Here is a 17534-nt window from a genome sequence, read left to right as displayed (position 1 = left end):
TTAACGGTGCACTAACGAAAGGTGAGTTTTGGAAAATAAAAACTTGCTGACATGGTGAGTTTTAGACATTTTGAAAAGTTGTAGTGAGTTTAAGGGAAATGCTGAAAACTCATGGTGAGTTTTAGACAATTTCCCTAAAAATAATTATCTACAATAAGTCAGACTTTTCAAATTTTCACATTTTTTTATAAATTAATGTAATTACTGTAAAAGTTAATTATTGTATATATTCCAAGAAAAAAGTTAAAAACTGAAAAATGATAACTAATTATTTTGAAACCTGAAATATATATATTAAATGAAGACTTTCAGGCTACAATCCCCCACTATCCAGACACGTGGCATTTTCAAATTTAAACACATGACATTTTTTTTTTTGGAGAAGTTATTGTTAAAACATTTTCTAGAAACCTAGACACATGACAATTTATAAGAAATTCTTGCTAAAGGCCACAAACCACAACCATTCAGACACATGGCCTTTTCATTTTTCTGTAAAGCTAGACACATGACATTTTTTGAAAAGTTGCCGCTAAAGCTCACAACCCATTACCACCATTTTCAATCCATTCCTAAAAAATGCAGAAAATGCAAAAGTGGTTATCCACAACCACTTCTACCTACATTCTATCAATCTCATTTAATCATTAACCCTCTAAATATCCTAACAAAAGAAAACTATCTATATTCTAATAATTATTGAAAAGCTATTTTTTGAAATTTTAATAATTATTTAAAATATTAACAAATATAAAATAAACATTACTGATTTCCCGTACTTAGTACAGGGTCATTCACTAGTATATAATATAAAATAAACATTACTGATTTCCCGTACATTCTATCAATCTCATGCACTTTACCAATAACCTAAATTATCTCTTCTCCTAAAGTTTATCCTAAACTACCTCTCCCACTTTCTCCAAAATTATCTCTAATTCCTATTTATCTCCAAACTTATCTTCAATTTAGTAGAGAGTTTTTCTCCTAAATTATCTGTAATTCCTATTTATCATCCCCCCTACTTTTTATCTATATCTATTTAAAGAAAGCTTGGATTAAAAATTTAAGAATTATTTAAATATTCTAACAAAATTATATAATAACTTCAAAATATTTATTATAAACACAAAAAATAATTCTATATTTTTACAAAATATATCACAAAATTATGTACTAAAAATTTAAATTATGTTTTTTCTGGATTATCAATTTAAATGTTCTTCAAATATTTAATAATATGTAATAGCTTTAAATAAATAAAATTCAAATAACAAAAAATTTTAAACATTTTATAGATTATTTAAATAGTTAAATAACTAAATATTTATCATAACTAGATTTTAAATAGTTAAAATAACGAAATTATGTAATAAATTTAAAAAAATTCGTCAAAGTAGAAAAACAATTATAACATAATATTGAAATTAGAAGTAATTTAATATGTTATAAAATTAACAATGAAACTATGTAATAATAGTACAAATTATGATTTTATGGATAATTAAATTCAATAAACAATTAATATTTTACATATTACTTAAGTATTTAAATAACAAAATATTTAACATAACTAGATTTTAAATAGTTAAAATAAAGAAATTATGTAATAAATTTAAAAATTCTGAAAAGTATAAAAATAATTATAACATAATATTGAAATTAATAATAATTTAATATTTTTACATGATATTTTAAATAACTAACTTCACTTATATCAAGTAATAATTCATGAAAATAACTTTCAAAAAATAATATTTATTAATAATAATTTTAAACTCTTAATCTACATTTATTATATAATTATATATATACTAAAATTAGTATTTATTGTGTTTCAGTAATTATTTATTGTTTTTATGATAAATGTATTTTCAATGATTATGTATAAATTTATTTTGTTTTTTTATTTAGCAGAAAACTTTAAATAATTATTAGAGATTAAACTACTATTATTGAAAGTTTTAAATTTAATTTATTGTACTTATTTTATTTATTGTCTTTTTATTATAACTTATTCATTAATATTTATTAGAGATTAAACTATTATTTGAGATTATACTATTTATTGACTAAGTTAATATATTTTTAGTATTTATTATATTTTTGTAAGTATTGTATTTTTCATTATCAATTTATTTTCAATAATTATTGGAGATTAAACTATTATTATTTATTAGAGATGAGACTATTAATTTAGCTGAAATTATGAGTGTTCATAAGTTAGTTTAGTTCGATCGTATGCTATTTGGCCAACCAAATTGACATAGTCAGATTGGGGAGTTGGTAAGTTGAAACCGACTGACCTTTTTGTGAAAATCGACCCACTCAAGGTGTACCGATTTGGGTCGATTTTTTGGTTTGGTCAGTCGGTTCAAAATATTTAAACTCAAAATTTAAATTTAATTTTAAAAGTTATAGTGCAATTATTAAAAAATAAATTTAAAAATTAGATTTATGATATAAAACATTTTAGACTAAGAAATATGGGAAATTTCCTATTTTTCTATATTAAAAATTATATTTAAAATATAAAATATTAATATATATATATATATCCATGGTTAAGTCATTCGATTTTGGTCGATTTACAAATGGCTAAAGTGAAACTGGTCTAACTTGGTCGAATTAGGAAATTTTTTGAACCAAAGCCAACCTAAAATACTAGAAAACCAACCAACTCAGGTCGAGTTGATCGGGTTGGTTAGTTTCATCAATTTGATGAATAAACCTAACTGAAATTAATTATTGTTATTTTTGTATTATAAAAAATGTATTAAAGGTAGTATATAAAATATGAATAATTATTAATTATTTGAAAATTTAAAAATATAAAAATATTGTATCTCTTATGTATTTCTATTAGGGTCATTTACTAGAATGCACCTTATAGTTTTCATTTTACTAAAACATCCCATATATTTTACAACTTACTTAATCAACCTTTCATAAAAGAATGTTTATTTTGCCATTAGGCCGATGATTTTTTATTCCAAAAATACCCTTACACTTTTTTGTACATAAAACAAAATTGACCAAATATAACTAATAGAATAGTTGCCCGTGTCTTATTAAGGACAAAAATGATATTTTTATTTTTATTTTATTTTGATTAAATTTATTTAAATGAGCATTAGGGTCAACGATGTCATTTTCCACTATCATCTAATGGATGATTGATTAAATTCATTACAAATTATAAATAGTCTTTTAGTAAAATACTAAATATAGGATAGATTTTAATAAATTTATGAAACTATAAGGAATATTTTAATAAATGACTCATTCTATTATTTAACTTTCACTTCCCAAACATGACACGGTCCCGTTATTACTTGATTAAAATTTAATCCAGTTTACATCCCCATAAAGCTTCTACCCAAAAAGCAGCAGCGGAATCCCGAATGATAACACCAGACACACAGACACGCCTAGACGCGTGAGTGATGACCTGCCCTGCCATCCACATTTATTTTCTAGGCTGGTACCCTTCAAGTATTTGGAAGTAAACTAACAATGGATCAAATTCCACCAACTGTAACCTACTCGAGTTGGTTTCTTTCTCTCGTGTGATGCTAGGAATCATCCCGTTAGCGTATGCAAAGAAGTTTTCTTTTTAAACAATAAACTATATCAATCTCACCCTCTCCATTCTTCCTCCTAATCCGATTGAATACCCAAAGCAGTGTTGGGAAAGATACACTAGTGGTTGAAAAGAGTGTTAAAAAGCAATTTTATGACAATAAAAAATTTTTCCTCAAGTTTGCGTGTTAAAGAGTTTGTCAATAATAATGATAATAAATAAATAATAAAATACAAATAACAATCATCACACAATAACATGCTAAAAATTTTACATGAAAAACCTCAAAATTGGAAGAAAACCACGGGACCTATGATTCACAAAAGTCTTTCACTAATTCAGAAATTAATAGGTACAACAATTCCCCTAGTTGCAACTAGAGGTTTATAAACATCAAGGAAATTATCCATGGCTCATAAGTACAACATTAACATCACCAAGTGTAAGGTAGATTCAACAAAAACAACGGTTTGGATCTCACCAAGATATTGTAAATATGAAACTAAAAAGAAAGGAAGTGACAAACTGACAACCTATCTGAACTAGAGTGAGATTCTTGTCTCCTTGAACAGAATTTAATAACATTAAGAATGGGATTGAAAACACATCCGAACTTAATCTTGAATGGAATAAAAACCAACTCTTTTTTCTCTTCTTTACAAAACTCAAAACTCAGAAAAACCCTGGATTCCCTCTATTTTTCTTCTTTTTTTTTTCAATTAAGTGATTAAGAAATGGAAGCACACCAAATCAAAAAAAAAAAAAGGTGGGAGCCTTTTTGGGAGTAAGAAAAGGTGGGGTGGGCCCTTCATATGGGCTGGACCCACACCCAATAAGCAGCTTATTTAGACTGAAATTTGCTTGTTACATGCTTAAGAAAGATAAGCTGTGAGCATATGTATCACCCAACAAGCAGCTTATTCAAAGAAATTACTTGTTTCTACTGTTGAAAAAAGATCCCCAAACCAGAAGACATTTAAAGAAAGAAGAAAAGGATTTAGTACCTCCAAAAGCTTTGCAATTTGGCTTATTGGTAGCACTTATTTTCAAAGGAAAGTCAAAGAGACAGACGAGTGCAGGTAATATATTTTCAAAAAACCAACGTTCTTTCAGAAGAGGTATAAATGGAAAACACCAAACAGTCTAATGTTGGCAGGGGCTGAGCTAGGGGGTGCTCACTCCATGCCTTCAAAATCCCCACAATACCATATTCATATAACTTTCACCTATATTTTGGCCCCTTTATCCATGTTTACTAATTTTTGCCCCCTTCAAGAGAAAGTCCTAGCTCCAACCCTGAATGTAGGGAATCAAATAGATTTGTTCCTTTCACTCTTTATAGGAGTCAGAGCTGAAGCCAATAAGCTAAAAAAAAAAAGTGTTTGGATCAGTATTTTCAAAACTGGAACAGACTGGATGGTTGGACTGGAAAAACCAAGAACCGCTCAGGTGACCGATTCCATTTCACCCCAAAACCGTTTTTTGGCAAAAAACCGTTAATTTTGTCAATGAACCATTCATCTGAACGATTGAACTGTTGAACCATTGACCTGAACAATAATTTTTGCCATTTTTATTTATTTTTTTATTTTTTTTTTGTCTGAGCGAACAATCCATTCGGGCCAGACAGTTGGAACGTTCAACCTGGGAACCGAACCCAGAACGGTTAAAAACCTTGGTTTGGATGATTCTTTTTTCTATACCATTTTGAACTTTAGAAAGCTTATAGTTCTTGGGTTTGTGGTGTTAGAAAGCTTAGAAATTTGATTGTTTTTGTTAATAGACATTGCCTTCAATGGGTTTTTATTTATTATATTTACTCCTTGAATCCCACTTCAAATCCTATCGGTAAGTCGGATCTTCGGATCTGATCCGATCCTACTTGTTTTCTTTAAAAAGTATTAAATTATTAAAAGAAAATTAAAATATACTTATTTAAATAAAGTAAGTATTTTTTAATTATTTCATCATATATATACATGTTTCTTATAAAAAATAAATAATATAACAAATTTATAAAAATATAATATTAATAATATATTTATAAATAAATAAATAACATATATGTGTATTATATATTTATATTTATAAATATATAATATACATCGGATTGTATAGGAGGGTGATCCGAATTCGACCAAATAGGATTAGATCCATTTGCACCCCTACGGGAGATGTTTCCAACGTGTGGCTAGTACATACTGTAAGGTCAATGTGAGCAGATCCGACTCCTTTTAACCAGTGTTTTGGTTTAAGAGCCATTCGATTGGGCTGGTTCAACCATTGACCCATTTGCACTCAATGTATGCAAAATTTCAAAGGCCATAACTTTGCACTCCAATGTCTGATTGGTGTATTTTTATTTTTATTTTGGATAATTTTTCAAGATCTATGCATCCCAAGGAGCTGTAGGCGCCTTGCCCCGCTATTTTCAGGAAAAAAAACTTTTTTTGTCTCAAATTACAATTTTTAATATTTTTTATAAATAAAAAAATTAAAAATATAAATTAAATATAAAAAATACATATAACATATCTAAAATATTTATACATTATTTATTAATAATATATATATATATATATATATATATATATATATATATATATATATATATGATGATGATGATGACATGAAACGATCTAGAGCATTCAATCAAACCTGTGACCTGCAACCCGGAGGCAAAAATGATTCCGCCTCCGGATCAGTTTTTAAAACATTGCTTTTAACTATACCTTATATCTAAGGCGACCTAGGTGTGGGTATGGGATAGATTGAATGGTCTACTTTGACATCATTCCTCCCGTGCCCATATGCATGTATCAGTTGGTATCAACTGATATTATTGACTGATATCTCATAAAGCCATACTCAATTGTGCCATTGAGCCCACCAAATCCCACTTTTCATTACTTGTGCTGATTGTGCAATTAATCAATTTTTATACCCCATTAATTATAGACCTTTTAGATTTCAAATCTATGACTTTGTTAATGATATGTATCTTAAAAATTATAATAGATCTGATGACAAAGATAATATATTTTTATAAATTATTAAATTACTGTTTTAATTTACAACAAATACCATCATATTTATTATTTACATAAATAAATCATATGCTTTACAATGCTTGATTTCCTTTTCAATACTTGTGCTTGTGCATAACTTCAAACTGGAAGTTGCCGTCTCGACTCTAGGCTCTGAATATCTTCAATAATTGGGTACCTTCTTCACGATGTACACATTTTTTCTTGTTGGGCTGTCAAAACTGAATCCTTTTATAAGCAAATTAGCTAAAATCTTTATTCCACGCTAAGATTATTGCTCCCCAAGTCTCTAACAAGTAACAAATAAATAAGGTGTTGAGGGCACCAGAACCAGTGAAAACCATGCAGAACCAGAGGTCAGGCAGGATACACGACATCCAGAAAACAGTATAGCAAAAAGGCCTTCTGTCAACCATCAAGACTTACACGATTACATCACTCTTACCTATTATATGAGATTAAATTCAACAATCAAAGCTTCTACTTCCACCGTCCTGGTGAAGTCACACGCGATCCAATAATTTAGCATTCCTCATATGATGGTGAGAAACTGAGAATACATGTCTACATGACTACATCTATTAACGACAGTAATAGCATTCCTCATATACATAGAAACGCAAATAATTTAGCAGCTCATTTGATAAAAATTTTAAATGACGATTTAGACAAAAGGAGGAAATTTGAATTGAAGAAATCAAAGTTTTCTACTTTTAAACACCTCAATGAGGTAAAAAAGAAAACCCAACTCTAATACACCAACCGCTTATCTCATAATTTCCAGCTTTTGATGCTCACCTCTCTTTTTTCAGATTAAAACAACTAAAATCATCTCCCATACTTCTTCAACTCCAGACACCATTGGCATTATAGCTGAAACTGAAATGATGTATCTAGTAGCTCATAATGCCTTTGAACTGACGAATGGAAATTTCCAAATCTCTTCATGAGCACGTCAGTCATTCTTGGCAGCAGCCTGTCTTGCACCAACTGCAAAGAACTCTGTAATAACTTCAAGGGGCATGCCCTTGGTTTCAGGAACCTTCAAGAAGACAAACACCCATGAGATGCAACATACAACAGCATAGATTCCAAAAACACCAGCAAGGCCTATGGAGGTAAGCATCACAGGGAGTGTATATGTGACAATGATATCACCAATCCAAAATACAAGGGCACAGATGGCTATGCAGACCCCACGGACCCGTGTGGGGAATATCTCTGAGCAGAGTATATTGGGAATTGGCCCAAAACCTGTGACGAAGCAACAGAAGTAGACCACCACACTTATGGTTGAGAGTATGGCATGAACGACACTGTTCATGGTCACAATATTGCTAACGACTAGAACCACAAGGGAGACTATCAGGATAGGGATTGTGGTGAGTAGCAGACGCCTGCAAGAAAGGGTATGAGTAATCAATATGATCCAGCAGATTGCTTGATCATGTTTTTAACATTTATATAAAGCATCATTTGAATCCAGCAAGTACTTGTATCCATATAAGCTTTTCCACAACCAACAAGTATGAACTATAACTTCTATATCTTAACAGGCTTTTATGTGAAAAGGCAAGGATTTTAAACAGGCATATATACTCTTGGAATATCAAAAACAAAAGATCAACCAGAAGACACTAAGAGAAACCCAAAAAATAAATGACATATTGGGCATTTCAAAAAGGAGTTCTGGTTAAACCAAGGAAAAATTTAAAAAAAAAAGGAAAGGAAAACAGAAAAGTAAAGTATAAATTACCTTCTACCAGAAATATCCATGAGCCTCATTGCGACAGCAATGCAAGGAAGCATCAAGAGAGTAGTTACTGCACTAATAAGGATAGAGGCAGAGTCAGAACCAATACCCATGTTTGCAAGGAGCACTTCAACTCCTGCCTGTTCAAGAATCTGAGGTGTGTAGTATAAAACTCCATTTATGCCAGCAAACTGCACGTATGATAAACATAGAGATAATAAGAATATAAGAAAAAAAAGAAAAAGAGAAATAAACACATAAAACAATCACTTTGTGCAACCTCACTACAACAAAACAAAGCAAAAGCGAAAGTAACTGAATTTCATTTATAACTCTAGGTCTGATTAGGGGTGTTATTTGGTTATAAAACTAAAACCGAACTGAACCAAACTGAATAAGCCAATTCGGTTTGGTTACTTCGGTTTTCAGTTTGGTTTGAGAAAAAATTCAACCAAACTGAACCAAAAAACAAATTAACCAAAATAAATACATATATTTATATTTTAATTATAAATATTAATATTAATATTAACATATACGTATTTTAATTATAAATATTGATATATTTTAATAATAATTACTAATATAAATATAAAATACATTTATATTTTAACTAACCAAACCGGACCAATTTAACTTCAGTTTGGTTTGGTTCGGTTTCAAGTCTACTTCAGTTCGGTTCATGAAAGTGGCCTAACCAAAATGTTGGTTGGGTTCTATTTCCGAACCAAACCAACCTAATGAACACCCCTAGGTCTGATAGTTTCAGAATGAAATTTACACAGCTTCTCCTTCAGTCTGGATAGAGTTTGAACCAAGCAAAATAGAAAAGATAACAGACAAAACCATTTGATAACACCATAAGAAACTTCCTAACCACAACCAATTCTTATGCTATTTCATTAAAAACAAGATCATTTATAAGTGGATGGACCTTCCATGTAAAACCATGTGTGTGTGTGAAAACTTTGCATTAATGTAGAACATTAAAATTATGGGAAAACTTTGCATAAGGCTTATTCCTGGGCTTTAAATCTGTCATGTACTCCATAAAAATAAAGAGCAACTCCAATTAAAGGCAACAAAATAAGAACAGAAGAAAAACTAAAATATGCCAATGATGATGAAAAATACTGAAGACAATGCCCCAGCTGGATAAAAATAGCATTTTCATACCTAGAACCTTTAATCCTAGGTGAACCTGAACATCTGGGGGAATGAATAGAATAGTGGAACTCTGGACACTTCAGTAGAAACTGTTCCTTACCTGTTGAAGTATTTGAATCAAAACACCAACAAGCAATGCATGCTTGACACCAGGCTCAAAAAGATCTCCCCACCTTGGCCCTTTAGCAGCAGTTTCAGATGGGTGAACCATTGCTGGTCCAACTGGATGCTGTTCCATAAGCTCCTTAGAGTAGAGAGCAGGTTGGCTCACTAGAGCAGCAGCCTGGATGAACTCACCTTCTACAGGGGCATCAATGCCAGGAAGTGAAACAAGAGACCCATGCCGAGATCCAGGGACACCCTCCTGATGCAAGTAGATCCTCTTAAATCCCCCTTCCTTCTTTCCATCTTCGCCTTCCCTCTCAGACCACTTCCATGCCAACTGCCAACCACCACCAATACCCATGCTACTGACTGGCTCCCCTCCCTGCATAAGACTGCTATTTCGTCTCATGCTCAAAATGCTACCATGTGAAGCAGGAGGTGGAACCATGTCCTTCCCTTCCATAGTTGTTGTCTGACGTGAGAGAAGTGGACTCTGCAAATTGTCATCAGAATCATCCCCTGCTGCATCAGATGTGTAATCCTCACCGTCCCTCCGGAGACTCTCCTCATCCCACTGCTCATTTTTACCCTGTTGCTCTGCCACACTGAACATGCTGCCAAAGTTGGGGAAGAGCATGCTTCGCATGCTTCCCATCTCAGGAAGCTTTTCATGGACACTGCCAAAGAGGGTGACCATAGGGTCCATAAGGGGCACACTCTGACGGCTCTCCATACTTCCATGTCGGGAAACTGGACCAAGAGTGCTTTGCCCAGTGACAGGTCTGGCAATCCAGGAAAGCCCCTCTTCAGGCCCATATAACTTAATCTGGTTCTTTTCAGCAGTTGGTTCTTGGTCATCAGCGAGCTCATTGGCAGGGCCTATAATGTATTCTTCTATAGATGTTTCACCTCCAACTCCAAGACCTTCAACCAGCAAAGCCATCTCACCTGCAGACTAAAGGAGCTTAAGAATCCCCATGATGGATAGCTAGTAAAGTTCTCAATAAGAAAACAATGGCTGCAGTAGAAGTAATAAATATTTTCATTCAAAAACAAGGAAAATACATAACATCTCTAACATGTCCTGGTATAGATTAATACACCAGTAATAGGGAATAGAATAGAAAGGGCAACTAGCTGACCACAGATGGTAGGATCAATATATGTAAAGCACAATTTTTTAAATTGTTTCGGTTATAACATGAGATTTTCTAGTGATTATTGGTATAAACATAGAATTCAGAATGAGGATCCCCTCAATTACATTTCCTGGTGGATATTTCTTATTTGTAAATCTTATCTACGTTATCTTATGCATTTAAACCATAGTTATGATATCATGATATATGGACAATTTAATATACATACTTTTTTTATTGGTATAATTTAATATGCATACTAGTCCATAAGGACAAACAGTGCATCATCTACAAATCTCCTTTGATAGCATCCTGGAAGGAAATTTAAAGAGAAAATTCCCCAACAGTAAGATATTTCAAATAAGAGAAGATAGAATGCAACCAATAGGTGCTTTTATGTTTGTTTTTATCTTTGTGCCTTGCATGCAACCGGAAAAGGTGCTTTGCTCCAAATTTCTTTGCTCCCTAGGTGATTAGAATATCTATTTTTCTCATTGTAATTGGTATATTTTTGTATCAATCTGTTTCTCAACCCGGGAATTGCCACAATCACTCCTTTATTTCTTTGTTTTGTTAACAATTTCATGCTTATTGACTTCAACTCATCATTAATTAAAATATGTGATGCTAATTGTAATCTTGTTTTTAAAAGGTTGTTTAACTTGTTGACTAGAAACCCAGAAATTTGCCGATTATACTCTATTGTAGAATTTATGCATTGCCTAGGTGCACTTTGTCAAAAGCCAATGGCTAGAAGGCAAGATACCCCACTATTGCCAGTCTTGCTGTGTTGCCTTGACAAATCTAACTACATGGAAGACCTACAAGTCCTGTAACATCATAGAATTAAAGTTATAAGAGAGGGCCAATTGCATAAATAATTATTTTACATGGCTACAAAATGAGCAAGCCCAAAAACACTTACTTATGATTTATTCTACTTATCTTCTGCAACAACAAAGAGAATTAAGTGCTTAAAAGAGAACTCGTCCAAACTATCAGAGAAATGATCAAGGCGAAGGTCAACATGGATCACTTGCTAAGATGCGAATGACATCTCTTGCACATAACAATTAAACACATTAATTGCAGCATCTGCAAAGTTATTGTAGATCTACTTTACAATCTAAGAATATACCAATTCTTTTGAATTTAGCTGTGTTGAAATAAGCCAACATCAAGGTTTCCATGAACTTTCAAAATTTTATTCCAGTTTTGACAGATAGAATTCAATATATTTAGAAATACAAATAATATAGAAAACTTTAAAGAGACTTAGATAGGGAAGGGGAAGGAATATGAAGTAATCAGGTTTAAACAGGGAAAAGAAATAAGTAGGGAAAATTAAAAAAAAAAAAAACTAATGAATTTTTTCATAAGTAATAAAGCATTTTTCTTGCATTTGTTCAAATAAAAAATAAATATGCCTTGGAGGCCAAAATCAGAAAAACCCAATTTTAATAAACCCAATGTAGTCTCACGACTCTCACCTATAAAAGGTCTTCAGAGGAGTGAGCTGGATGCAGACCTAACCTCAAGTCATCACTCTCAGACTCAAACCCGCATGTTGTGTTTAAGTAGTGATACATATCAGTCAGGAGAGGGGGTTCGATACACCAAATACTAAGATTTAACATGGGTGCATATGTTCAAAGTGTAACATACCATGATACTCTTTTTTTTTTTTTTTTTTTTTGAGCATTGAGTGTATCAGACAGAGATTTTACCACCATACCAAGCACTGGCCCTTAGAATGGTAGATCCAATAAAAAAGCCAGTAACCAATGTAGATCCAATCATATACACGAATAGGAAATTCCCCACATGTATATTAATTCCATATTATTTATACAAAACATTCTAGATTTTAATTAAAGCATCCATATAATCATATAAGATACCATGAAAAGGAATTATTTAGAGCCTTGCACAAAATAATCAATTACGTAACAGAAAGCAGCACCCAGAAAAAGAAAAAGCAAACCTGAGACATCTTCCCTGCCGCGTAATTTTTGCAAAACCCGTTTTGCCTCAAGCATCTTTCCCTTACTCACTAGCCACCGTGGAGACTCAGGCAAGAAAAATATGGTCAATGCAAAGTATACTACAGAAGGAATAGAAAGAACCCCGAGCATCAACCTCCAGCTTGGTGAATCCGTAAGTGACATGCCAAACACCATACAATATGACAAAAACATTCCACCAGAACCAGTGAACTGTGGAAGGGTATTCAATAGTCCCCTTATTTCTGATGGAGCAGTCTCAGATATATAAACAGGAACAAGAGTGACTGCAAGACCAATTCCAAATCCATCTAGAAGCCTTGCCAAGAGTAGAATATAAACATTAGGAGACCAAAACATTATCAAGCCACTGACAAAATAGAGAACTGATGATATTATCAACATTGGACGCCGACCAAGCCAATCTGATACTGGTCCAGAGCATGTTGTAATAATCGTAGCTCCAATAAGAGACATGGCTACAATTAGTCCTTCTATAGTTGGTTCACTTTCCAACTGAAATTCCTTCTTTATGTAAAGAACAGCTCCTGCAGAATTTCTTTCAAGAATGAGGTTTAATATCTAGCATTTAATGGTACAGTATGAAGAATTGAAGATAAGCCCTGACAACTAAGAAGAAACAGAAAAGGGGAAAAAACCAAAAGCACAAAAAACCTCAAAGATGTAGAATATAATGAGATGTAAATTGGTAAGATATAAGTCAAAACCTCACAATTTCTGAATCTGCATCCATAAACTTTGGATTTGAAGCACCACTTTCCAAACAAAAGAGCAATTGAGTAATGAAAAAGTTTACCTGCAATTGTTGCATTATCCCATCCCTGCAACAGATTACCAACAGCAGCAGCTATAGCAACAAAGACGGCCCCTTTCATCTTTCCTGTAATTGAGCGCTACTATTCACCAACCGACTTAACCTGCAAGAAAATAGAACAAATGAAAGACAATAGAGAGGAAATATAAGCCGACCAACAAGTAATAAAGAATCTGTAAGCTTCCAGTTCCAGCACTGAATGAAAAATTAGGGGACCTCCTCCCCCTGTCCACGCAGTTGAACAAACGGCCAACATGTTGACAAAAAAAAAATTGACTATGGATTAATTCCAGAATATCAATGAAAGTAATCTGGTGAGAATATCTAAAGAGAACGAAGCAGACATCGATACCAACAAATACAACATAGCTCAGAGCACATCTAGGGTTTGCATTTTGCAAGTTACCTCAAAACACTATCTACACCAATAACACGTACCTAAGTCCTCTTTGAGAGGTAAGTGAAGTCCTTTTAGAGCTTCAGGTTCAGGGACAGTGAATTCGAACAAGAAACCCAGCAAATGTCATTGAAAAGCTAAAGAATCCGAACAAGATCAGAAGTATAGAGTAGATGCGATGAAATCTTTACGTCGCTGCACACACAAATCGATACGGCAAGCTCACTGTTTGAGGGGATCTTCATATCCAGACAAAACTATACTGAATCAGAAGTTCATGAAAAACCGAAAACAACAGACGTATGCTTTTCCAACGACCCCTCACTCTGCAGATCCTCGCTTTAGTTCAGGATTGCAGTTGAAGTTCATCTGCAATGCTCGAAACCGCCAATAATCACCAGAATCAATAATACTTGCTTAAGGACGTCAAGAGATGGCCCGGGTTCAGAGTCACCTCGTGAATCTATCAATTCCTAGCCTGGAAACTAGAGAGACGTCTAGTAAATAGAGTTTACTGCTAGAACACCGACTAGAGATTTTATGCTGAATAATTTATCAATCGAAAGGCTCACTGAGGCAACTCTATATTATGTAACTGAGAAAAGTTCAAAGGATTTTAGTCGAAACCGATGCTAATCCCTAAGAATATGAGCTGACAACTGCATCAATAACTTTGGGCCTCTGGTTTCCTTTTCTAGAATGAAAGCGAAATCGTAAGGCATGTACTGCTTCCGAGATTGAAAAAGGAAAAAAAATAAAGGAAAAACGAGAAAATTCGGTAGAAGCTCAAGCTTCTGAAATGGAAACGATTACGGATCTCAGATAACCGAGGCTACAGTCCAGCAATCATCCACTTACGATCAGTCTCGATGTCACTAATTTTTTCCAGTCGAACCAGTTAAAAAAGATATTGTACTTTTCGAGAATCTTCCGACGTCTACCTTTCGTAGTCGACAAAACCTCCTTCTTCTTCTCTTCTACTTGATGGAGCCAAAGATTGGTGAAATCGTGTATTTTCTATTATAACAAGGGAAACTCTACTCCCAGTCCACTATTTGGAGTTTTCCGTCATTCTATCCGATTAAATCGCCTCGAACCAGTAATATAAGTAGTTGAGAATTCCACTGGTAATTGCTTATTAGATCTGTAAAATCATAGATTCCCTAACCAGAAAATACCTTAAATCACTGGAATCTTTGCAAGACCAGTAAATAAGGAGAGAGAAAACGGAAGTCTGTAAAATCGAATGGGGAAAAAGAAAAAAGAAAAGCCAAGTGATTCACTAACTGTTGGAGATTCAACAGTTGGAAGATGTTTAGAAACCCTAATTCGCTTTGTTTTGTTCCTTTTCTTGAGCGTATCTACCTGTCAAAGGGCGGTTAGATGGAGGAGCAGATTGCCTTACCACTTGCAAACCACAACCATAAGCTCCGGACGAGGAACGTGCCTGCGCTTAGGTTAATAAGCTGCTCTGTTCCCTTTTTTATATGGACCGAAATATTACAAGAGAGTGTGTGTGTGTGTGAGAGACTGTCTGTCTTTGTCTAGACGTGTCTGTACAAATTTTTATGAAAAAAAGCGGGAAATAGTATTTAATTTAAAGAAATGACAACAGCGTAATAATAAAAATAACAAATACATTATTACAAAGGCATTTAAAGTCTAATAATCCGCGAATTTCGTTCCTTCTTAACCAAAAAACGTCGAAAATGTTCGTTAAAAGGAAAAAGATTCCGTGAGGAACTGCCCTCCCCGTGACCGTGATTGGATCCTCCACCACTACGCGACAAAAACAGCTTGTACATGTGTAATTTTTTTTTTTTAGAATATTAAATAGGGAAATTATTAAAAAATAATGATTTTAATTACATGTGTAATTTTTTATAGGATGATGTATAAATCTCGTTCCACTAATTTTTCTTAAAAATTAAAAACCCCCCATTGTCTTATTTTCATATACACTTCAATACTACATTAGCTAAAAATGCAAAAAAGGAAAAAGAAAAGGTTTGCTTCCATATATTCTCGCCATCATTATGATCGAGACAATTTTAATTTTCTAGAAGCGTTAAATAAAGATGAAAAAACAAAAAATTATTAATTCTAAAATATAAAAAAGGAAGAAAAAAAATCTACTTGGGCTTTGATAGGGCAGAGGAGAGGAGTGAGGAAGGGGAAGGGGGCCCAACGATAACAAGTTCCATGAATGGAAGATTTCCAATATTGCCTAATTTTAAGGTGGAAAATTTAGAACTGTTGGTATCAATTAGTAATTTTCCTTTATTAAAATTCCTAATTTAACGGGATGTTTTAGCCTAAAAGCTAGACAGGACAGATAAGTGCCATTTCAGTTCACAGATAAGTACCATACAAGTCATGCGCAAGGCGTCATATTTGGAGATATACTTTTTCAAATATATATATTTGGAACTGTATTTATCAAAACATTCATTTGTGAAAATGGTAGAATTGGATTTTGGGTAGTTTGAATCATCCACATAATTCTTCTAAAATGTTTTATTTCCGATAATTTATTGAGTAAACGTGTATCTCAATCTCTGTAATATTCCAAAATAATTGAATTTTCAGCTGACAGATGTTTTTTAACCATTTTTTATTAACAAAATTACATTCATTTGTTTTTATGCAATAATTATTTCAAATATTAAATTACTACTATGCATTGAATTTTATTTTCATAATTATAGAAAGGGATCATTTTTTGTTTTTTAATAAAGAGGTAGATGGAGTACCCTAAATAATATGGCTGTTGCTCTTTTATTGAAATCTGCTTTTCTTTGACACAAGCAAAGCCTGCTATGAGGCGGTGTTTATTGTTTAATGGGCAAGGGTAATATAATTTTAGGCCCCGTTTGGTTCGTGGGAATATGGGTATCGGAATGAGTTATTCCAATTCTAATTGTTTGGTTGGATGGAATTAGAATCATATTCTTATTCCTACTGAAATGACATTCTACGATTTAAGGGAATGGTCATTCCCTGCCTCTCCCTTAAGAACGAAATCACATTTCTACTTATTTCAATTATCATTCTCATTCCTGTCTGAATCAAAATCAAACAGACTATAAGAATAGACCATTCTAATTTCAATTCCAAATCTAGAGGATCTTGATTTTGATTCTAATTCTGACTGCGAACAAAATAAACCCTTAAAATTTTAAAATCTTGATATATCTATCATTGTATGGTTGCCTTGTAATATCAAAGGAGTTTATATTTTTTTTTCATTGAATTGTAACGTTCTAGTTCTTCTCTGATTGCCTTGTAATCTAAGGCCCCGTTTGACACATCTTTTTACGTGGGCTGTTGACTTTTTAGAAGCTCGGAAGCCCGCATTTAGGTCTTTTCCCGTTTGGTTGGGAAAAATCTAGCCATTGAAAGCCGCAGCCCCAAAAAGATGTGGAAAGCCTATTTTGGGTTATTTTCGAAAAACTCCAAATGGATATTTTTGCATTTTTTTCAATTCATCTTTTATGCAGAAAAA

General features: G+C 32.9%; 1 protein-coding gene across 3 annotated transcripts; it reads right to left on the bottom strand.

The window, feature by feature from the left end:
* Nucleotides 1-7187: 7187 nt before the first annotated feature.
* LOC104603804 (monosaccharide-sensing protein 2) lies at nt 7188-15484 on the bottom strand. Of its 3 annotated transcripts, none has more exons than XM_010267955.3 (6): nt 14071-15484; nt 13615-13735; nt 12779-13345; nt 9651-10603; nt 8387-8574; nt 7188-8027 (listed from the first exon to the last, which is right to left on the bottom strand). In XM_010267955.3, the coding sequence occupies exons 2-6, from the start codon at nt 13691-13693 to the stop codon at nt 7586-7588; spliced, it is 2229 nt and encodes a 742-aa protein (XP_010266257.1). In that variant the 5' UTR covers nt 13694-13735; nt 14071-15484; the 3' UTR covers nt 7188-7585. The 3 variants fall into 3 exon arrangements, with proteins under 3 accessions (XP_010266257.1, XP_088743811.1, XP_088743813.1); XM_088887685.1 differs by having other exon boundaries at nt 15435-15479; XM_088887687.1 differs by having other exon boundaries at nt 7294-7672.
* Between the last annotated feature and the right edge of the window lie 2050 nt (nt 15485-17534).

The sequence above is a fragment of the Nelumbo nucifera genome, chromosome 5 (assembly GCF_055504915.1).
Source record: "Nelumbo nucifera cultivar China Antique chromosome 5, China Antique-T2T, whole genome shotgun sequence".
Lineage (NCBI taxonomy): Eukaryota > Viridiplantae > Streptophyta > Magnoliopsida > Proteales > Nelumbonaceae > Nelumbo > Nelumbo nucifera.
The sequence above is the reverse complement of the archived record's forward strand: the minus strand, read 5'-3'. Positions and strand labels throughout refer to the sequence as shown.

Coding starts and splice junctions, on each gene's coding strand:
- LOC104603804 (XM_010267955.3), bottom strand. CDS start 13,693: ATGAAAGGGGCCGTCTTTGTTGCTATAGCTGCTGCTGTTGGTAATCTG. Junction 10,604..12,778: donor CGGCAGGGAAGATGTCTCAG/GTTTGCTTTTTC, acceptor TTTAGTCTGCAG/GTGAGATGGCTTTGCTGGTT. Junction 8,028..8,386: donor ATGGATATTTCTGGTAGAAG/GTAATTTATACT, acceptor CCTTTCTTGCAG/GCGTCTGCTACTCACCACAA.